This window comes from Parasteatoda tepidariorum, chromosome 9 (assembly GCF_982258835.1).
Source record: "Parasteatoda tepidariorum strain Cologne lab strain chromosome 9, Ptep-v5.0, whole genome shotgun sequence".
In the NCBI taxonomy this organism is placed as follows: Eukaryota; Metazoa; Arthropoda; class Arachnida; order Araneae; family Theridiidae; genus Parasteatoda; species Parasteatoda tepidariorum.
In genome coordinates, this window is record NC_141763.1 from 27801729 (window position 1) to 27826286 (window position 24558).

At 27.4% G+C, this 24558-nt stretch overlaps 2 protein-coding genes across 3 annotated transcripts in view; one reads left to right on the forward strand and one right to left on the reverse strand.

Annotated features, from left to right (window-relative positions):
- Window positions 1–24558, forward strand: part of LOC107448691 (uncharacterized) — a 201803-nt gene that overhangs the window by 159293 nt on the left and 17952 nt on the right. The gene's annotated exons all lie outside the window — the stretch shown is intronic.
- LOC107448689 (kelch domain-containing protein 4) lies at window positions 2190–22857 on the reverse strand. Its single transcript, XM_016063986.4, has 9 exons — window positions 22608–22857; window positions 21646–21737; window positions 19731–19809; window positions 17551–17649; window positions 15987–16216; window positions 12026–12249; window positions 10012–10355; window positions 7266–7644; window positions 2190–2309 (listed from the first exon to the last, which is right to left on the reverse strand). The coding sequence occupies exons 1-9, from the start codon at window positions 22713–22715 to the stop codon at window positions 2293–2295; spliced, it is 1572 nt and encodes a 523-aa protein (XP_015919472.1). The 5' UTR covers window positions 22716–22857; the 3' UTR covers window positions 2190–2292.

Genomic DNA, 24558 nt, shown 5'->3' on the forward strand with positions numbered 1-24558 from the left:
ATACTAAACTAAAAATTAAACAGACTACTAAAACAATAAAATACTATTAAAACTCAAAAGATGAAGAGTGGGGCCGGTGGTCGAAGCGAAATTAGTTTAAAATAGATCAAACGGGGCAAAAGCTGAATATGTAACGGTGCAACCAGTGGTGGCATGTGAACAAAATTTTATCCATAAAAAAGATGGTATTAGACTATGAAAAGCTAAGAATAGAAAACAGGCTAAATTAGTTGATCCCCTACTAGTGAGGGATAAAAAAACTCAGAAAATTTATGTTGAGTTGTGTTAAGCACATTTAGAAAAGAGAACACAATATAGAAACATTGGTAAATACAAAACATGTTTAAGACATGATTAAAATTGGTGAAATTAATAATTGTTATTGACAAATTTACACTTGGTCAGGGATAGTAAATAAAAATTAATTGGGTATAGGGAATCACTATATCCAATTAAAGGGTATAAAAACCGAAAAAGTTGTAAACTTAAGGAAAGATTAAATTGTTAGAAGCATTTTTGGTTATAGCAGCAGATGATATGGCCAGGGACTGTTCAGTTGATGATATTGAAGCAAAACAATTGTCAAACAGTAATCCAGCAAATCTAGTTAAGTGATGACCCTAAGCTATGTATAAACATGTAACAGAACATTGTACAAATATATGTGGATACTTAGGAAATATTAGTTGTAAAATAGTAAAACACAGAGACATGATAAAAAACAATTTAATGGCAAGCAAAAATTAAACACAAAAAATAAATATAAAGCCCTAACATATGTAAGATAATGTAAAAAAGCATTGCAAGAACCTAAGTGGAAATAAAATAAAAAACTAATGAGAATGTAAACGCTGATAAAAGTACCAGACAGCCGGAAATTAAAAAACTTAATAAATTCAGATAGATAATCGCATAGGCGTTTGCAATAAATTGTTTTTGACCAAGAATGAGATTGAAAAAATATTAAAATAAGTAGCCAAAGTTTGCGAAAGATTCCACTTGTAGTGGATGACACGTTAATATGGCGGTCTGATACTCTAAGCCTAAATCAATGGAACATCTGATTTTAAACACTCAAAAATGGAAAAATTGGCCACCCGGAGGCCGGAAAAGACTCACCAGGAATGCCTTGTGGGTTTACATGTTGAATTTAATTAACTTCGGGGTGAAATAATGCATATTTATTTCTTTTAGAAGATGTTTTTGAGGACTCCATAGAAGTTGTTGTTTCGTTGGTGGAGATCTAGATCAACTTTTCTCTATGGTATACTGCCATACAAATCTTTAAGGTTACCATTGGCCTATGGTATACTGCCATACAAGTTTCTGTGGTTGCCATAGGCCAATGGTGACGTGCCATACAAATCCTTATCGTTACCATTAGTCTATGGTATACTGCCATACAAATATTTATGGTAGCCATAGGCTTTTGGGGTTTTGCCATACAAATCTCTATGGTAGCCATAGGCTTATGGTGTTGTGCCATACAAATCTCTATGGTAACCATAGGCGTATGGTATCTTGCCATACAAATTTCTATGGTAGCCATAGGTTGCCATAGATTACCATAGGCTTCTCTATGGCAAATTTTCCTAAGGGATTGTACAAATATCTTTTAAGAAAATATGAAGCCTTGCAAAATCCTAAATGTTTTTAATTAAAAAATACTAAATAAGCTAACATTGCTCTAATTAAACTATATAATATTTAAGATGGTGGCAGTTGTTATTAAATTTAAATTCAATGTTGCCACTGAGAGCTAAAAACTTTTCCTGTAGTCTTCTAAAAAAATTTGTGTCCTTATATGTTGATTGTTAATGAAAAATTTGATATAATCATTCTATTTTTTAGACAAAATATTTATTTTACTTACTATGATTATGCAGCTTAATTTATAACAAAATAATATGCATAGAAGTTATTTTCACAAACCATTATAAGATATTAAAATGGATAATAAAGTCTATTTTCAAAGGATATTTTGTGCAGTTTAGCGGAAATTCAAAACTTCTAATCCTGGAATTTAATTACAAATAATATGATACTGAAAACTGTGGAAAAAAAGTTTACAAAACTAAGTATAAATACTGATTGGTAGTGTAAGTATGAAAAGGAGTATATGAGTTTATAGTATATAAACATGATCGACAAATAAAAGCAAGGAAATGTGATATACAAAAACAACAAAATCTTATTTACATATTTATTGTATATACAAGACAAGGAACAAATTTTTTTTTTTTTTTTTAAATAGTAGTAGATTTCATTGCTCCATCAAGTATGTAGGCAAGTTCAAGATGTGTCCATTCCTGAAAAAAAAATTAAGACAATTACTAAATAAAATAAAATTTGAAAGTTAATAAAAATTTAAATATCAGAGGCGTGATTGAGTGCTAGCAATTTTTGAAGCAGCAGTTTCATTGTGAATATAAAAAGAAAATCACCAAATGTAAAAAATAAGATTTATAAAAAAAAAAAAAAATAGAGAAATTTAATAAAAAATTTAAAAAAACTAAGCAATAGTTTAAAACTTTTTCAAGTTCATGGGACAATAGTTTTTCTAGGAAACTGCAAAAACAAGTTATAAAATTTTATGCAATACACAGTTTGAATTTTAACTTACATATGACTCAATTTATACAGTATTAAGAAACTAATCATAAATATATTCACAAATTTATAAATTGATTTCATTTCAACTAGAGCTTTCAAAGTTCATATATGACCTGAAATAAACCAAGAGTTCTTTTTTTTCTTCTTTAAAATAAATTTTATGCAATAGTACTTTTTTTTTCTATATACATATTGTGGTCTTAATTATTTTTTAAACCAATAAAGCATTAACCCTCAGCATTGTCCCTTATTTAAAAAATGAACTAAAAATGTTCCCGCTTCCAAAGAAGAAGATTCTTGCTTCAAAGAAGATTCTAGCTTCCTTGCAGGAAGCAAGAATCTTCAGTCATTGCACTAGACTATGTAACTACTAGACATACTCTACTCGTAATGCTGTATCGATTAATAGTATATCACTTAACAAACAATAAAATATATAATTGTAAACTATATTGCAATGAAAATCTTATAACAGTCACTTAGAAACCTATATAGAGATAATTTAAAAAAAGAAAGAAAAATAATGAAATATTTTCAGTGATGCTCGCTCATTCTCAACATCCTCCTAATTAACACTTAATTTAAACAAGATACATTAATATCAAAAAGGTGAGTGAATCATTTAAAGAGTGAAAATAATATTCATATAAAAATTATCAAATATCAGAAAATATATATGCAAAAAAAAAAAAATAGACTAAACCATATTAGTTTCTGGCTTAAAATAAATATGCCCATTAGAATATAACTTTCATTTAAATACAGAGTTCCACTTTCATCTAAAAGAAACTTATTTCTTCCAAGAAGTAGAAAAAAAATTGGAAGAAACTATACAAAATGGAAGAAATAAAAACTGACAAATGACATTGTTTAATAATAATTGAATAATCAAATTTAAAACAATAAAATTTAACACAATACAAAAAAAGATTTTTAGATTTAAATTTTATAAATATAACTGTTTTCATATTTATTTGATACAGAATTTTAAAATCTACATGACCTTTATAATAATTTATTTTATATTTTTGATTTATACTATCCCTGTTTTCTAAAATAAATATGTACACTTTTATATCCAGAAAAATATGTTCATTTTTATCTAAATAAAATATGTGTAAATATATTATTTTCAGTTTAAATTAATATTACAAGTAAAGATAAAATTATCTAAAAAAGTAAAAAATATTATCAGCTAAATATCATATAAAAAATTATTACAATTGGATAAATTTTTAATGCTTAAGTTTTATAAGGGCAATGTACTTTTTAGTAGTTACATATATATTGTTAGTTTTGTGTCTAATTAATTTTTTTTTAAAGAATAACTGATTTATTTAACAATAAAATCAGACAAATTAGTTTTTTCTCCTACAGTAAAAATATTTGTAATTCTAAAGCTGAAAAACTAATAAAATGTTTCTAAAAAAAAAAAAAAAAAAAAAAACTAAGCTTTAACATTTATGTGTTAAAATAAGTTTTAATTTTTAAAATAAATACTCAATAATATAACTGAAAATGCACGTAAAAAAGTCAATGTAATTTTTCATGATTCTCAGTCCAAATATAAAAAAGCTTTTAGCTGTTTACTACTTAACCAATATTTTTAAAACTGTATAAAAATAATCATTGATTTGAAAATGAAAATTCAGTGATTTGCAAATCAGAATTCTTTTAAAAAAATCTGCATTGATACATACCTTTAGGAATTTTTTTCAATATTTCTACTTAACAGAAATTGAATTGATTTAATTTCTTAAAAAATTTATTATTCTTTAAAGTTTTTTCCCTTTGATTTTCACTTATTTAAATGTGATTTTGTAAATGACTTGGAAATACTACTACTGTTTAAACTGGATTGCAATAGAAAACCTTTTAAAATTTTAATTGAATAATTGATATTTTGTTATTAAAAAAAGTTTCTTCCATTTGGGTTTAAGGAACCTATTTCTGCCGAGGCAAATTTCTTTATGGTATTTTACACTGTGAATGAAACTTAACAACATGATCTTAAAGTTTATCCTATTAATCATTATAGCCGATCCTATATAAACATTAAGTAACCCTAAATGAATTTATAGGATGCAATACACAACATGCAATAAAAGTAATGGTTAGAAACAGGCAAATAAGTAATAACAGGATGCGTAGCTAAATTCTTCAACAAAAAATAAGCATCTTTATAAGCACTCAAATATATTTTTAAGCACTTAAAAAAAATATCATAATTAGGCTGGGTAGGAAAGTTTTTGACAATTGACAGTTTTATTTCATTTTAACCGTCATATACAAAAAAAAAAATTATAATAATTCCTTTTGGCTTTGCTTTTGCCAATTGTCAAAAATCATGACATTTTGAAGCATGTAACGCAAATGGCGTTTTCAAACGCTACGGACTGACAATACACTGGAATAGAATTAATTGTGAAAACGTTGAAGAGAACAATGCGAACTGTGTCTTTTTGCATAATCATAGCCGCCAACCTTAGGAATCAAAAATTAGGAACACTATATGCGACAAAATAATATGTAAAAAGTAGTAGAGTAAGACCAAAATTTAACTATTAAATAATAACACTAATAGACATATATTTAAATACCGCATGTAAATTGGTAAAACAAAACTATAAACACTATCTTTTGTGGGAAATTAATAATATTAATATTTTATAATTATGAATACCGGTATAATAATTTAAAAACAACCATTATCTATTAATACATAATTATTCTTCTCAAAATTATAAGACACTGGTAAATAATAATCTACATCACAAACAAATATTTCTGATGCAAGTGTTAAAATACTACAATAAATTTTTTAAAAGATAATAATAGTTGTTAAAGATCTTAGTGAAATGATCAGCAACAGCTATTGGAATAGTATTTTCTAATAAAAAGCTACTAAAAATTACTTCAGCACAATAAACACAGGAAGCGCTGTTGCGGTGAACAGAATAAGGTATTGGTTTAAAAGCAAATATACTGCAATTTTATGAAAATTCAAATTTTTTATAAAAATATCATATTTTCAGATTTTAATAAAAAATTAGGAACAAATCCAAAAAATTCAGAACAGTTGGCAGCTATGCATAATCAGGGATGAGATTGGCCAAAAGGCAAAAAAGCTGAATTTTCATGGGAGTAAATCGTGATTTATAGCAAAAATATCAGTAACATATTCTCATCCAGTTTTGCTGATGTTATAATTCCTACATATAGCAATAATCGTCGATAGAATAACTGCCACAGTTATAGGAACTAATTACAAAAAAAAAAAAATTACTTTGTACAAGAATCGCGATCTTGGATTTTAAAATCGCGTGAATATAAATCACGATATAGAAATCACGTTAATGAAACTCAATATTGGATTTCAAAAATGTGAAAATAGAAATCATGATGCGTAATTTTCAGATCGCGTAGATACGAATTACGATGCATAATTTCTAAATGGCGTGAATACGAATCCAAAGGATAATTTTTAAATCACATGTAAGTACGAAAATAGATGTTGAATATTACAACCGCAAAAATTAATCACGACTTTGGATAAACTTGCCGTGAATACGAATTGTTACATAGAATTTTAAAAATTCCTGAATACAAATCGCGATATTGGATTTTAAAATCTCGTAAATAAGAAACGCAATGAACGATATTGAAATCGCGTGAATAAGAATAGCAGTGAACAACTTTTAAATCAGGTAAATAAGAAAATCGAAGTTTGATATTAAAATACGAGCTATCTAGCGGAAGGGGGAAAATTAAGAAAATCTTATTTTCTACTCGTAAAAGCTAAAATAAGTAGATATGTAGAAGGGTTAGCAGCTATGTAGTTTGAATTTTCAAAATAGCTTTCGATATATTATATCTATACATCAAATCGGAAATAAATATAATTATTTTATTTCAACGACTTAATTTTCAGAAAAGGCGAAACATTTATTTAAAAAACTGAAACTTTTAGAAAATCGGAGTTTTTGATAATAAGGCTGAAATTCAAGAGACAGAAGTGAAAAAGGCGGAAATCCGCTAAAAAGGGGTAAATTCTCATCCCTGCGTAATTCATAGCGAAAATCAACATGGTAAAATCTCATATTGAAAAAGATAAAATTAAGCACTTTTTAAAAACACCAAATAAAAAAAGCATCTTTAAGGACTTTTAAAAAACGAAAATGAAAAAGAAGCACATTCAAGCAATTTTTAAAAATGCTACGCACACTAAATAATAATAAAATAGTAGTAAAACAGGTTGCTAAGAAGAAATATAATACAGTACAGAACCCGTTATCCGGAAATCAGAAAACCGGAAAGAAATTCTATTAGTTTTCCCGCCATTTTTAAAAAAAATTACTTTTTTTCCTCATAAGATTTTAGGATTTTTCATTCTTTTTTGAAAGATGTTTACCTTACCATCATTTTGGAAATAATCATTAGTGTATTACTTCATTGTTTTTTTCCTCTTTTTAAGATTATTTTTAATTTTTTTTTTTAGTTTGGTTTAACTATAAAAAAAAGGCATTTTGTAGCGATTCAGAAAACCAGAAAAATCAGTTATCCGGTATATTGATGGTCCCGATCCTTCCGGTTAATCAGTTCCCTACTGTATATATAAAAAAAGGCTTATAGGCTTCTAAAAAACAGCTTACCATCATCTTCATCACTATCATCTTCTTCATCCATATCTGCATCATCTTCATCTGATTCGGACTCCTCCGATTCAATCCATTCTATTTTTTCGGCTACAAATGGTACCAGAGTCCGCCATTCATCTACTTTATGAATATTTAAGGCATGGAAGTCTGAAAGTGTTAGTTGCTTATCACCTTCTTCATATGTTCCACCATACAAGTACAGTATGCCATTCTTAATTACCATCCCTGCATTCATTCGAGCTTTTGGAATAAACACATCTGCAGAAGCTGCTTTATCTGCAGAAGAAGCTCCAGCATCCCCAGAAGTAGACTGAGAGGCACTAGCACCGATTTTTACAGTAAATATACTATCATCATAAGTTGTTGCAGCAGCCTAAAAAGAATTAATAGTTTTAAATTACAAAAATAAACATAACACATTATTAAGACTAACTGCAATTAACACACTTAAAACCAATACTTAATATGCATATCACAAATTAAGCATGCTAGTAATGAAATAAAGTGACAATAACTGCTTTCATAACATAAAAGGTAAAGTATTGATGCAACAGCTCACTGTGGGCCAGGGGAACATAGAGGTCAAGGCTCCACAATTTTGAAACCAAAGGCATGATTGTGGCAATGTGGTCAACATTGTACACATGCATATCTTTACTTCCCGGACAAGCTGGTACCCATTGATCTGAAGCTGGGTAGGCTTCAAAACGCCACTGGGAATGGAACCCCAATTTCAAAACATAGTAAAGTTAAACATTTGTGCAGAAAGGAGTCATGAGCGTTAAGTCTCTACAATATCGTGACCAACAACTGTGACAATTTGGACAGCATCATGTACAAGCTGTGCTTTCTTAACAGACAACCTGGAATAAATTCAATGCAAAAATTATTAAATTTATAAATTTGTTTTGTTAATGCTGGATAAGAATATCAACTCTTCTATTGCAGAAAGAGCTCACATTTGATACCAGTCTGTACAAAATACTCATACATGATGAGCTTAGTTTCTATAAAAAGAACACCTGTAGTAGGTAGACATCAATAAACAAGGCATAAAAGCAATACATGAACTTTAACAAAAAGAGTTTAATAAAAACTACAGAATCATATCTAAAGGATATGTGTGGATGTGTATATATAAATCTGAACAAATAACTATAACAATTTTTGAATTTTCTTTTAGAAATCTATAGCAAACTATTACCTGTTATACCTAAATACATCATATGCATATAAATCAAAGCAAAATTAGAACTTGTTAATAATTATTCATTTATAATAAAAAATAATGTCTAAACAAAAAAATGATCAAACTACAGCATAAAGGTCATACATATACTTAAGGTACTACAGCATAGTCTTAAAAAGCAAAGTTAATTTTTTTTTTTATAAAAGTAAGGGAGAGAGTATAAATGTAATTGGACAAGTAAATGTAAAAGATTATCAATTTGTATTTATTCAAGTTATTTATTAATTTAATAAAAGAAATGAAAAATTCAAATTGATATTTCATAAAATGTAAAAAATAAGATTTAATTCAAAAGTCATTGTTGAAAATGGAAAAAGGGGTTGTTATGGTAAATTTTAAAAAAATTTAATAACAAAATGTGGAATTAATAATAAATCATAAAATAAGATATTTAAAATTTGATTTCTTCATACCTTGTTTGAAGAAGCATACTCAATACATTTATTATTCACAGTTAACAATCAAGTAAGAAATAAGATCTACACTTTAATATAGAAACAAAACCTTACATAGGGACAAAAATTTGGAAAATTTTAGAATAAAATTCAATGTTTTTTTTTACAAAATTTTAAACTACTTTTTTTTACAAATTTTCAAAAACAGGACCCTGGTAAAAGATACTGGTTTGATCCATATTGATTGGCTAATCCATATTTGGCTTACTCTCATAACTATTGAAATTTCAGTCCATTTTACAATATTGTGACTTAATTAAATTTCACTTTTTTAAAAACAAAATTGAGTGCAGTAGTATGTTTAAAAATGTAAAAGTAGTGTTATAACTAACATTAGATAAAAGCTTGTGCTGTCCTTACATAGGGGCCTTAACCTTAGGAATAATTTTTTTTTTAGTTCCTTTTACATTTATTATTTAATAAATATGAACAAAATATTATTATTGAATGTGTGATGTATATGTTAATAGTTTTATTCACATGTTACGGATGTTAATAGTTCACGGATGTTACTACAGATGGAATAAAACTATTAACATTCACGGATGTTAATAGTTTTATTCACATGAACCAAGCTAATGGCAAAAACAAGCAATAACCAAAACCTAGTGAGTCAAGGGATTACAAGTAGCACGATTGTCAATTCTAATATTAAAGAAACCTATTATTCTTTTTCTGGAGCATGTTTTAACCATAAATTTACTGTTTGATAAAACTAGAAAAAAATTTTATTTACATAAATATTAGTCTTAGACACATATATTGCCTCAAGCATATTTATAGAAAACATCTAAAATCGATCAAAGGTCAAAAAATAGAAACAGGGTATGCAAAAGACAGATTATATCTGATCTAATTCAATTGCTGAACTTTTCTATTAAATTACCTCTGAAATTACTTCGACATATATATTGCCTCAAGCATATTTATAGGAAACATCTACAATCAATCAAAGGTCAAACAATAGAAACAGAGTATGCAAAAGATAGATTATATCTGATCTAATTCAACTGTAAAACTTTTTCTATTAAATTACCTCTGAAATAGTAGTCTTTTCCAGTTCTTCGGCAATATCTTCCTCTTCAGATTCCCCCTCTTTTTCATCCTCTTTAGCCTTCCTACGCCTTCTTTTCTCAATTTTGGACCCTTTTCCTTGTGGAGTAATTAGCGTCCACCGTCCTTTTTCCAACTCTAATTGATACAGGTCACTTTGAAATATGCCACTCAAAAGTTCATCCTCATCCTGTTCGTCATGCACACCCCCAAAAGCATAAGCAAAGTTGTTGACAGTAACTGCGACAGATAAGCCACTTCGGGGAGATGGAGGAAGGCCGCTACTTTTAGATTGTACCCATTTCCATTTTTGAGTGCCTGTTCTTTCTAAATTGAAACGTTTTATATTGTTAATCGAAATTTAAAGTGTATTAAAAACATATGAATTATATCATACATGACAAATGAAAGCATGCGTAAAACAGTTATCAACTATTGTGCCAGCAAAAGAAATCTTGGCACAGTAAAATATTAGGTGTTAAAATTTTTCAGAACTTTGTAAAGCATTCTTTTGTAACTAATTGTAAGGGTCTTTTAACCCCTTAATGGACAGATGTTTTGAAGGAAAAAACGGCCCAAAAAAATTTATGTAAAAAAAACACACTTTAGAACAAGGTTTCCATTTGTTGCCGCTATTGGTTCAACTTTTCTTATGGTGAAAAATTTTTATAAACTGCGCTTTTGTTCCATGGAAAAAGGCTACATTTTATTCTTGAATAAATAAGTGCTATAGCTTACAATCCTATGTAAATGATAAATATCAATAAAACGATTTTTTTTCTTAGCCTTCACATTATTATTTTCAATTCTCGATTATATTCGAGTGTGAAAAATTATAGCAGGATAAAATACAACGCCGCTCGAATTATCTCAAGCATGCACAGTTCGGCCTGTTTAGCGAGCTCGAATTAACTCGAGCGCACAAGTTAAGGGAAAGTTATGCTGTGGAAGAAATTCCTCATGGCAAATCCTCTATCACTTACACAAACAATTTTAAGGTATAGTAAAAGTAACTTCAGTTAAACCTACAGTAAACTATTAAGTTTCAAATCCTGGAAATCTTTTTTAAATATATCAAAATGCAAACACGTTATGGCAACTTTACCATGAATTATACAGATATTAAATTATCCGGCAATGATTTGTTTACATTTTGATATTTAGAAAACATTTTTCAACATTTGAAACTTCATGGTTAATTCTATACTCACTTGAACTAACTTTTCTATAAGCTTTAAATTTTAAAATATCAAAGCATAGTTGCCAACATTGGAGAAATAAAATAGAGATTTTACTAGTGACATTTTTTAGGCTACAAGTAAAGTGTTTTAATACATTAAGCAACTATTTTATTTTATAACTGGTGCTGAACAGTAGACCCAATTTAGGGCTTACAGCTACAAATGTTCAACTCCGTAGGCTTATAATTTTGAACTCAATCCAGAAGACAAGGGAACTCCTGGCTCCAGTATTGGGAGAAATTTGCTTTCGTGGAAGTATGTTTGGTGAAACTAACCCGAATTTGTGTTACATGGAGGGAGAAATAACAAAAACCTTCAAAGGTCAGTCTGACAGCAAGGGGTACTTAAACTATTAACACTCAACATACTGCAGCACTGTCTATTGAGGAAGGAGAGAAATATTTTTGCCATCAGCAGATATTTTATGGCCAAAAATTATTTTAAAAATTTCTTCAACAAATATGGAGAAATTTGAGAATATACAGGTAAACTGGAGATAGTTGTAAAATACAGGAGTCTCCGTTAAAAAACAGGAGATTTGGCAGGTATGCCAAACGAGGGGTAACACAATTTACCATGTGAGGGAGTATAACATCCTATTGAGGGACTTAATTTCCTTGCTCTTCCTTTTACTCTTTATCTCCAAGTTTTTAAAAAAGAATTAATGAAACATTTATTTAAGATAAACAACAGTGGAATGAAAACTATCATACATAAAAGATGCAAAAACATTTAGGTCAGAAATGAATATTTTACCATCTGCTTGTAAGTAGTACAGGTCTGTATAACTAGTTCCCTTATCGACATCTTTCTTTACACGCTCTCGACTGTAACCTCCATACACAAGTATGCGACCATCTGTAAGAGGAGCCATTAGACAACCGGATCGAGGACTTGGTACTTTTCCTGTGGGCTCAACTTTAGTCCATGTGTAGGTTTCAAGATTGAATATATGAACATCATTGAAATATTTGTAATCCCTAAAAATATTATTCTATCAAAATTAACATGAAAAGCTGTAATTTTCCCACTATTATTTAATTATCCCACAACTCGGGTAATTTGCATGGGTGAATTATAAGGATTTTTATTCATTTTTTTTTATTGATTTTGATGATTTTTATTACTGATTGCACAGTTGTGGCAAAATTAACAATTGCCAAGAATCACTAAAATTCAAGTCTCTCAAAAAAAAAATTTTTTTAAGTAGATTAAGTATTAAAATTAAAAGAATTGATAATGGTTTGAGTTAAAGTTAGATAAGTTGAGTTGAAGTCAGATAAGTTAGAAATATGTTAGAGTTAAAAAATTTCATAATGGTTTGTTATCATAGATAATAACAGACATCTTTTAAATTTATAATAATAAAATAAATTTGAATGACAGAAAAAATTTCCCCTTAAAATACATAATTTTTTACAAATTATTTATTTATAATGTATACAAATATCATAAAACTTAATAGAATTTAATGAAATGTCTAAAATAACTATTAGAGCTATAATCAAAACACTTTTAATAACAAACAGTTTAAAAAATTAAGAACATACAATACTTAAAAAAAATGGCTAATAAAAAAAACATTTTACTTATATTTAGTAAAAATCTAAACAATTACCTTTTGTTTAAAACACTAATTCATTTCACATGACTGCTAAAAATATCATAAATAGAAAGGCAAAATTTAATGGTTTTTATATTTGGTCAGAAAAAAAAATGAAATGTACAATGATTTTATATTTATTTAACATTTTTCTTAGATATGTTAAATAAAAAAAATTTAATAGCAAGAATATAATTTTGCCCTCATTTTTTCTTCAAATGCATTTTTTGATGTTGTTAATTTCAAATTATTTCCTGTCTTTTTAGAATACATTGGAACATCGATATACCACAGTAACAAAGTGGGAGGGAAATTAGGATAAATTAAATCAATGAATCATAACAGTTTACAAAAGCAAACTTCAATAATTTAATACTTCGCTGAATAATTTACATAATAAAGAAATTTTGAAAGCAAAAACAATGCAGTTAATATAAAAGAAATTAATATAAAGAGTTTTCTTATTTATTTTGTAAAAGATTTTTCAAAAAAAAAAATAAATAAATAAAGCAGGTTTAAAAATTAAAAGCAGTATTGATTGACAAACAATAAAATAAACACTTGTTATGTTATAACAAAAATATCTGCTTAAATTAAAATTAAGACACTGTAAATAAACAAAAAAAAGTTTTTTGAAAACATGCCTTCAGCTTATCAAAATGTTCATCTCCAAATACTATTTTTTATTCATCATAATTACATTGTTCTGAACTAACTATGGTTTGAAAGAAAAACACAGTAAAAATCCATTATCTCAACTAAATAAAGAATTTTCTACTCCATTTTTATTCCATTAACTGACAAAGAAATCCATATCATATTTATACTTTTAAAAATTATAATATAATTTATCAGGAAATTTTGAATTTTATAAACAATAAGAAAATAATAATGATGATTTTCTTTTAAAATGCTTTTTAAAAGAAAATCATCATAAACATCAGCATTATAAATATCTAATCATTATAACTTTTCTTTTTTTCTGACAATTTTCAACAATTAATTTTTACACTTGCTGATTTAACAAAAGAAATTTATTTTTGTTTACAAGTTTAATAAAAAAGGATCAAAGTGCATAGCAAAAGCAGTGGATATATATTTGTACCACAACTTTATTTGTCAACTTCTCTGAGAAAAACTAATAAAAATCTTGCACATAATTTTCTTAAAACTGCTTTTAACAGTAATTTTATTGCGTAGAAAAAATGTAGGGTGACCTGGGGTAATTCCTGATCAAAAAATGCAAACATCTATTTTGTGAAAAAACTATTCAAAATAGAATTTTAATATTTACTGGAAGTTTGAGGCTATATGAGATGAGTCCTATGCCACCTTCTTTTGTTTGAAAATCTAATTAGAATTTAAAAGATTTTAAATTTTTAGTGATCAGGAATTACCCCTGGTCTTGATCATTTCTGGGGTAATTCCTGATCACTTCTGGGGTAATTACTGATCACCAGTTTTTATTGTAAAGGGGCTGTTTAAAAATAATTATATAATGGTAATTAACAAATGACATCAAGATCAAACGAATAAACCAAAAAGATATATTTAAGCAGCTAATAAAATGATTTACTTAAAAACAAGAAGAAAGATTAACACTTTAAATTTTCAAAAATCTTTGCATCATGCCATACATTTTAGGCAATCAGCCAACTCATTCTCATTTTCGGCTGAAATATAAGAGAGTTCCCACATGAGTTACTTTTGCTGGATTTTTTAACTTCATGAAGGGAAAGTGTAAAGTTAAGTAAGGTATGTCAACAGCACTGGCAGCAGGCTCTCACACTGAAATTTTCATTTTCAATCATTAAAAGAAATTCACTAATTTTGCTTTCTAGAAGCTTAGTATCCTTTTTAGGCTTATGATTTCTCACCATATTTATACTAGGCTAATTTATAAACATAAAAATTATTCTAACAATGTACACACATAAAATTAAGATAGAAGCAAGGTAAGATAAACCAGAAATGGTGCAAATCAGAATACAGTCTTGTATACAGTCAAAAGCAAATTTTGTGATGACAGTTCAAATATATTTTATAGTTGTTCCACTTAATAAATATGAACTGTTATTTAATAAAAGACAATTAGCTATTTATTAGCTATTTTATATACTATTTATAAGAAGAAATGACAATGATCAGGAATTATCCCAGTGATCAATAATTACCCCATCTGTAGGGGACAATATTTGATATAGTTTCCTATAATCAATTATAATGTTTACAGTAGATGTGAAACAATTAAACAAAAGCTTGCACTACTTTTATATCAAAGAAAAAGAAAGTAACTCAAAATTTATTATTAAGAGAAGGAGGGGGATTTTTGCAGAAATGTGCACATTTTGAAGCCCATCTTTGAAATGGAAAATACAGAAAGCAGTTTAAAAGATACTTATTTTGTTAGATTAAACGCAAAACTATTATTAAGTAAATGTAGTTATACTTTAGTAAAGTGTACAAGCATTCTTGTCCATGTCTCAAATTTTAAAAAAAAAAATTGTTTTTTTTTTTTAAATAAAACTTAGGTGATCATTATTTACCCCAGAAACAGAGTGATCGTGAATTACCCCGGGTCACCCAACAGAAATATTTTTTATACTTAATAAAAAAAATCATGAGTCTTTTATAATAAAAGTAACTTAAAAGATTAATAATACACAAACTGTTGATATACAATATGAATCTTTTAGTAAAACCAATTAATTGGGTTGAGTTGTCAGATAAGAGTATTTTTAATCGACTCAATTCTATGGCTTAGACCATTTTTTGCAAAACACTTGTCAAATATCCAAGGATAGATTTTTTAAAACTTTCATTATAGCAATAAACAAAAATGAAAAATTTCTTATACACTATCATATAAATAATGAGCCAATTATTGTATTCTTATTTACCATTTTTTTAATTAATAAAAAAAACTCAAAATAAACAGTTTTATCCTTTCTATTTCTAATTGACCAAATTTAAACGACGCTTAACAGTTAAAATGGCAAAAATATAACAGGTAAAAATAAATAAACATTTACTAATTAAGCTGTAAGCAAAATATTATATAACACATATGATTAAAAAAATTTAAAATTAAATATAAGAGAAATAGGATCTAACCCAATAATTTCATAAAATCCACCAAACAACACTATTTGCTTTCGACTGACTACCATTCGATGGCCACTGCGGGCAGATGGACCACCTGGTGCCTTCACTTGTTCCCATGTCATGGTTGCAAAATGTAGAACCCATAAATCTCTATAGTGATAAAAACTGCACTTCGTTGGACTTGCGAATTCCCCACCAAAAATCCACATTTGTCCACCATTTTGTGACACAACAATAGCCTAAATTAGAAAAATTAAAAACCATTAGATATTTAAATGAAAATATAATAAAAACTGGAAGAAATACAAATAGAAAACATACAACAAGTAAATCTAAAAAAACATTTTTAACACAAAAATAAGGTCTTATTAAAAATTAATTTCTTTGCAAACTTGCTTTTTTTAAAAGTAGTAAATGCTTCTTTTCCCTCTTTGCTAAAATAAAATCAAACAATAAATTCTTGCTTGAAAACTATTATCCCCATATTATGGCTAGAGAATTAATCTTATATCATGCATTTGAAATAAAAATTTATATAATTTAAATAAATAAGATTAAATTTAAAAAACTACAATTATAATTGTTGCCAGTTTTTTTTTAATAAAAAATTTAAAGAAAAAAATTTAGCAGAAAAACTAGATAGTGTAAACATTAACAATATCACAAGAACTTTAGATTTGAGAAGATAGATTTAAATAAAATAAAAAAGTAAACAATGCTCAGTGAGTAACACCAAACTCTAAGTATTAGCTATTACAGCATAAAAAGTATGTAATACATGGAAAAATTAAAAAAGAACAAACAAATAAAATGTATCAAAAATGTATAATGACAACTCGGTTTTGCAAATTTTTAAATAATTCATAGAAAACGACTTAAATATTCTATGCATTTCATTCAGAAAAAACAAATCCAAAATCTTTTTTTTTTTTTTAAATTAGAAAACTCATTTATAAATATTCTAGGAAAATCTAGTAAAAATTTTAAAAATTTAAATATGTTATGACTACAAACAGCGTGCAGAAAGATGAACTTCTATTAACTCCCCAAAAAATCAGTAAAATTTTTTTGCTTAATCTCATCTTTTTGAAATAGTTCCCTTGCATAAGTCGTAATCACCCTTCCTTTATAAAGTCAGTTTAATCTTTAATGATTTTGAAGGGTTGGATGATATTAGCAAAATAACAATTATTTCCCGTGGACAACTTGAGAAAATATGTTGAAAGTCAGGTTGATTCTTTAAAAGTGAATTTCTTAAAGAAAAGTGACACTTTTAAAGAAATTATTAATTTATGAAGAAAAAAAATACATCGAGAAAATATCTCTTATGCAAATAATTTTTAGATAATATTTTCTGGTGCAGTGTTTATTTTAATTTTTAAAAAAAACTTTTCAAAAGAAAGTAGATAAAAAAAATCTATTTATCACTCTACTTTAGATAACATGTGATTTACGATAACTTACAACTATTTAACTCTTCAATTATTTTTCTTTTAACTCCTCAAGTTTGAAGACATTGGAATTTGACTGTATAAATACATGAAATAGCAGGATTTAAAATATATTTAAGTACCTGATGAGAACATCGTGGTGGAGGTGCGACTGGACATTTCAAAATGCTCCATTTATCTTTCTTAATATTATATATATACAACTCATTAAACATAGTAGTCTGGAAAAAAAAAATGAAAAAAGCTGTTATTAAATTATGGAAAATGCAAAACACATTTACTCAAGAATAAGCTTATGTATTAATAAAATTAGAAAATAGAATAAGAATTTCAATTGATAACTTCCTATTAAAAATTTTAAATTATTAATATGAAACATTTATGGCTCTTACGGATTTCAATGATAGGTATTTGTTTAGATTTTAATTCATACCTGCGTAAAATAAAAATAATAGAGATTTTACTAGCGACATTTTTTGGTCATGAAGTAAAGTTTTGATACATCATGCATAATTATGAAAGTCAAAAAGAGAAATTCAAAATTGGTATAAACACTTACATTTAGCGAAGTACAAAATATGTATATAAATTTTAATCTAAAGAGGATTTTTTTTAAACCATTATTTATGATTACTTAAACTATAAACGCTCAACATATTGCAGTACTGGCAATCTGTTCAGGAATAAGAGTATTTTTGCCATTAGTGGATATTTTATCGCCAAAATTTTTTTGGTTTTTAATTTCTTCAACAAATACGGAGAAATTTCAGAATATACAGGTAAGCAGGAGATAGCTGTAAAATTTAAGAGTCTTTGTTAAAAAACAGGAGAGTTGGCAGGTATGTTAATAGCATTCAAGCTTGAATGGCTCATTCAAGAAATAAAGAATATAAAGTGTTATGTTTTACATAAATGTTCATTACATCATGCAAGCTGCAAGGTCCTTGTTATTAAAAGAACTAGATAAATTGAAGAATTGACTGCATAAAATGAAAAAAGTTTGAAAGTTAAAATCATTACTTTAAAACTCAGTGTTAAATTTCCACTTGCCAGTTCTCCATTGGCGACCAAATATTTACAACTAGTGAGTAAAAACAAATGTTTGACTCTAGTGTAACAAAGTTTGACACAAGAATAACAGAGTCACACTAGGGCTGCAATCGACAAATGGTATTTCTGATATTTTTCCTATTTCAAATAATTTTCAATATGTGAATTAAGGCATATAAACCTCAAAAGTGTTTAATTTTGTTTCATATAAATTAATATTATAAAAGTTATAATAATACTAAATAGTAATGCATTTATAATTATGAGATACATAATTTCGTTAAACTTGTTAAATAATACTAATTTGTCTGATTTTCCAACAACAAAAATTTTCATAGTGTCTTGATATTTCTGAAAAAATAATCACCTTTCTTTTTTTAATTTAGCTTGTAGCAATTAGAATTATCAGTAACATGCCTATTAGTTAATCAATGAAAATATAATGTAACAATAATAAAATGTTTTTTTTTAAAAAAAGACAATGCAATTAGCCTAAACTTTTAATTACATAAATTTCCAATTTATATAGACACCATATATGCATTCAAGTTGATGCTTATTCCAATTACACTCAATTCATATACCATACATTTTCAAACACAAGTTAAGAATTTTCAGAACATTTTTGAAAGCTTAAGTCGGGGGGAGGGGGTTGACTTATAATTGGATCCACTAACTTTGAAAAATTCCAGGAGGACATTGAAAGGGGTACATTTTTATTTCCAAACAAAGCATACCTTGTTTTTTTTACGATGGCTTATATACAAGTTTTAAATTTTAAGAGAATCACCAAACATAAAGCTTACCCTTTAGCTTATATTCAGAAACATATGGTATTATTTTTTAAAATAAAAATAACTCAGATTTTTTTTAATAAAAATACATAGCCTCTTTCAAGCATAGTGTTCAATACTATATGCCATCAAAATAACCAAGGTGCATACAAAGCAAGCTGTATGTAAAATCTCTTATAGCTAAAAGTAAATTGATGTCCGGTTAAATTGTTATTTAACCGGGCTAAAATGTATCAGGAACTAAAATTATTGTTATCAAATAATCCTGATAAATTAAGCTAGGTGATTGGCCACGGTTTAGTGATGTATAAAGATATGAAATAATGAGTATCAGGATCATAACTTTTTCTGAAGTACTTAAAACAAATGCAGAAAAAGAATAGTTTTGAATTTTTAACAATCAATTAAAAAAATTTTAAAACAGCACTTATTTTATACTTTTGAAATCAGAAACTTACCTCAGAGCCATTAAAATATTCACCTCCAAACAATATTAATTCATCTTTATCAGGATGAGGACAAAGAGTAAAACCACTCCTGTAAAATATTTACTAAAATTAACAAAAAGAAATCAAGCTTAGAAGCTAAATTTACTAAAATTAACAGAAGGAAACAAAACTTGACTGATATGTTACACATTAACAGTAATAATTAAATGAAATTTATAATATTGTAATCTTAACAAATTTGTTATATTTTTTTTAATTTATCAATATCTGTTAAATTTAGCTATTGATGGGTACAGGGTAAGGTAAAAAAGAACAATAATAGTTATTCATGAGAAATACAGTTGAACCTGTTTATCTCGAACCTCTTTCTCTCAAAAACCTCTATATCTTGAAATTTTTTAAATTCCCTACATTTACTGTCTAAAATAAATGTATTTTCCATGTTTATGTCGATTTTTTTTTCAAAACCTCCATTGCTCGAATTTCTAATAAGAGCACAAATGCCAAAACTATCCTTATCAGCAGAACTCGTAGACAAAGATTAATGTCTTGAATCCACAGGAAGTAAGGACGGATGAACAGGTTGGGGGTGTTTCTTGGAATTTCAATCACTATCCCAGCACTTCCTTAACTAGAAAGGAATACAATGATTCTGGCAGTAAGTGAGGGGTTAATGAATAGTGACCATCAAGGGTTAGCTTTTCAACATAGATAAGAAAGCTAAGAATAGAAATTCATTTTCACCTCAAAATTGCAACCAATGGATCAAAGGATAATTAAGAGTTCTAAAGTGAACTATAGAAAACGATCTATGAGGAATTTGCGATCTTTCTAACCTCAAAAGAATAATTGAAACAACTAAGGTTATCAGTCAAAAATCTTACTTATTATTTTCAGTGTTAAATGTATGTTAAAAAACTGTTATGTAAATAGATGTATGTGGTATAAATAATTTAAAGAAATGTCTATATTTTTCTACTAAAAACAAAGCACTTTTAATCAAATTTCTTAATTAAATTTAATTTCTTTATAGTACCTGTATAACTTGAAACCTCTCTATCTCGAATTTTTCACCTTTCCCGTGAGATTAGAGATAGACAGGTTCGACTGTATTTAAGAAAAATAAATAAATAAAAACTGACTAACAGCTAAGTTAGTAAAAAAAAGAAAAACTAAAATAGTAAATTGAAAGAAAAAAAAGAAATAGAAAGAAAGAATATTTTTTATTCTCTTTTTTCTATTTCCTTTTTTAGGTTTTTTAAGTTGTTCAGGAATAAAAAAATATCATACATATTTACTGCATCTATATTTTATAGATCAGTAAAAAATAATTTTAAAATTTTTTTTCACTTTTTCAAACTTAGTAACATATTTATGATATAAAATATGTTGCATTAAAATTAAATAAAGTAATTAACCAAGTCTAATGCCATTGTGAAGAGGAGGAGGAAAAAATCACGAAGGTACTTTGATAACACACAAACTATATTTACCTGAAAAAAAGTAAACTGATATTAGATTTGACCTAATTGGAATTGCTATTTTAATATTTATTTTTGAAGATTTTTATTTCATTTTATTGACTACCATAATAGTTTTGATCGATTATAACACATTCTAAATTTCTATGAAAGTTTTATTTTATCTAAAATATTAAATAAAAATTTAAATTTGTGTTTTTAAAAAGACGGCAAGGTATTTGGCACAGAATCAGCTTAAATTTATTAAATTTTTTTTGCTTATTGCTATTGTTTTTACCAATTCATTGAGCGATAAGAAGTTATCCAGTAAGTCTCAAAAAATTTACGAAAATAATGAAGTAATTTAAAATTAGTAAAATAGTAATCTTATTTATTAAATCAAATAAAAAATTAAAAAATATAATATAAAAAAAAACATTCTCAAGATATAAAAAAATTAGTACCTAGGAGATGGTTGAGAACAAGGTTCAATAGAACTAGCTTGGATTTTCTTGTCTTTCTCTTGAGATTTAGCAATTAATTTTGCTATGTCAACCTGAAATGTATAATTATATATAAGTACTAATAAAGAACAAAAAAGTTTTTTTGAATATTCATAATCCTAATATTATAAATATTATTAAATTATATTTTTAGGAAAATTACGACTAATTTAAAAGCATGCCTCTCCTTTTTCTCCAATATACATCAAAACTATGCAAGCCTCTGCAAACCAGAGGTGAATCTTGAAATGTATACAACATACATCACAAAACTATAAGAATTAGAAACATACATCATGAATATAAATTATCGATATGGTTGTCGTTGTGTATTTTATCGAACGTATTTCATGCATATTTTTTTTTTGTACTTTTGCCATATTTACAAAATAAAAAAAGGATAAATACTCATATTAAAGTTTTGGAACATCTAGTTGAAGTGCTGTCGTCTCACTATATACAGCCCTGGTATTACCCTTACCCTGGTCATAAAGGACTTAATGAAATAGTTTTCAGGTTTGAGAAAAACGCCATAATGCAATTAAAAAGTAATTCCTCAATACAATATAGAATAGCACTAATGTAGTGAAATCGGGATTTCATCGGTACGCACTGTTTAAAAAATATACCGGTTCTAAAAACTTCCTAAGTTTAATGATTCCTTATTATCATTTCATGAATTACTTGAAACTTACAAAGTACATAAATATTGAAATGAAATAGCATGCTGCTAAGTTAAATGCTTTTACTTTGGAATCCTGCATTTTTTTTATTTAGGATTAAAATCTAAGAATAACATCACACGAACTTTATCTTTTCTAACGAAGTTTGCAGATTTTAAAGCCCTAATAAGAAAACGAAATAGAAAAGCAAATTTTCTTGAAAATAATGTCATCACAAACATATGCACATGGTAATATTACCTCGCCTTTGGCAGCTAAATCTTTTTTCAAGCTTTTCAAAGCTTTCTTTTCAGTTTTGAGAGCAGTTTTTTCTGCACCCTTCCCCTTTTTCTTATCTTTCTTACCCATTATACTAGTATTTAAATAAAAATTTTAAAACTAAAATTTGCAAACTGCACCGCAGTCGTGTTCTGAAATTTTTAAATAAACAAACAAAAAATTGTGAAAAAAGATTAGATTTTCGCTTGTAATCTCAACAAAACCTGAAACCTGGTGAAGGTCTGATCGACTAAAGCTAAGTGTAGATGGCGCTAAAAGTTAAAATTCTGCATGAGACTTCCAGGTCACTACTTCCGACTGATTTTTACGCCTAACTTTTAAAAAAATGCATCTTCCAATATTATTAAACTTCTTACAGTGTTTTCAATCTAACGCGCTCTTGCAATCTATCTTTCAACGAACAAACAAATTCGGAAGACTCCGCAAATTTGCTATGATTCTACACAAAAAATAACAAACGGTGCTATTTTACACCAATATAGCCAAATAGGGATAGCACTTCAAACATGGCTCAATTTGCACTTTATTTATGCTGTGATATTAATTTCGTTAAGTTTTTTTTTATGCTCAAGACCTGTTGAACTTCATAAATTACAGAAAACTCTTATAAATTGTAAAATTACGAGTAAATTTAAACGCAAATCACAATAAAAAAAACTTTTTTAGAATAATAAGCCTGTTCACACTTCGCCTCGTAAGTCGTAAGCATAACATAAGCGGAGGGATACACAGGATATTTTTTTTAAATTTCTTCCGGCTTTAGTAAACTCGTTATTGTTAGCATTCAATCAACCATTCATAAGATCTGATTACAAATTTCCATTCTCATCGAAGACAAGACTCCATTCTTTATCTTTACCCTCTTTTAATTTGCGCTTACTTAGGTATACCAAAGTATACAAATATATTGTCATAAAATAAATTTAATTGTTAGATAAAATAATTGTTTAGGTATACCAATATATTGTTATAAATATTTTTTAATCCGCTGAATTTAGGTCAATTGTTGACTGGAATTAAGTAGAAGAGGATCAAACACACTTGAAAACCCGGTATTTGATTAGATTTCAAACAGTTTTAGACAAATAATAACGTTTAGTCTCTTGGCTCTATATTCCCTTTATGAAAGGGGGGGGAGAAGATCCTATGAGGGGAAAATGAATTTTCTACAATAAATGAATATAGCACATGTTACATCTAAATGATATATATAGCTTTATCTTCTCCTAATAAGAGAATATATATAATTTTGAAACATGGCCTGATATATTTTTAATGGGCTACAGGTGGCTCAAAGCAGTACTCTCTACATATGGCAACACTTTGCATAATTTTACCATCAGCGTGTGGATAGTCATAGGAGAAGAAAGTACGTTAGTTTCTGTTTCAATTTTCAAGTATATTAATTTTAAGTTACGATAACATATGGAACTCAAAACTGCACTATACATTGTTCTTTGGGAAAGCGTCTTGAAACATTTAGAAGATATATTTGACAATTAAAGGCGAAAAATATGGTAGGGTCAAGACAAGGAAACGGTCTTCTGTCCAGATAGCGTATTCGAGTGTTGTGATTCGAATGCATCCTATGCAAAACCATGGAAATAACTTAGCTTGATTCTCATTAAGCAGCCAGAGTTCTCATTATTTAGTATGAGGAGCCGAAAAGCTAATCCTTAGATAGCGAGTTCGATTCACGGTGTGCACATATGATACACCGGCGTATCATGTGTAAAAAAAAGGTGGATTATTTGGTGATATTTTTTCTTCTTCTTTTTATAACGAAGTTAACATTTTTTCACCTATTTTTTACTCTGGGATAATTTTAATAAAATATTTGAAATTTTTGCACTTTATTCCCCTTTATAAAGAAAGAGTCGGGAAGCTATGAAAATGTTCACAAGTGTTCTTA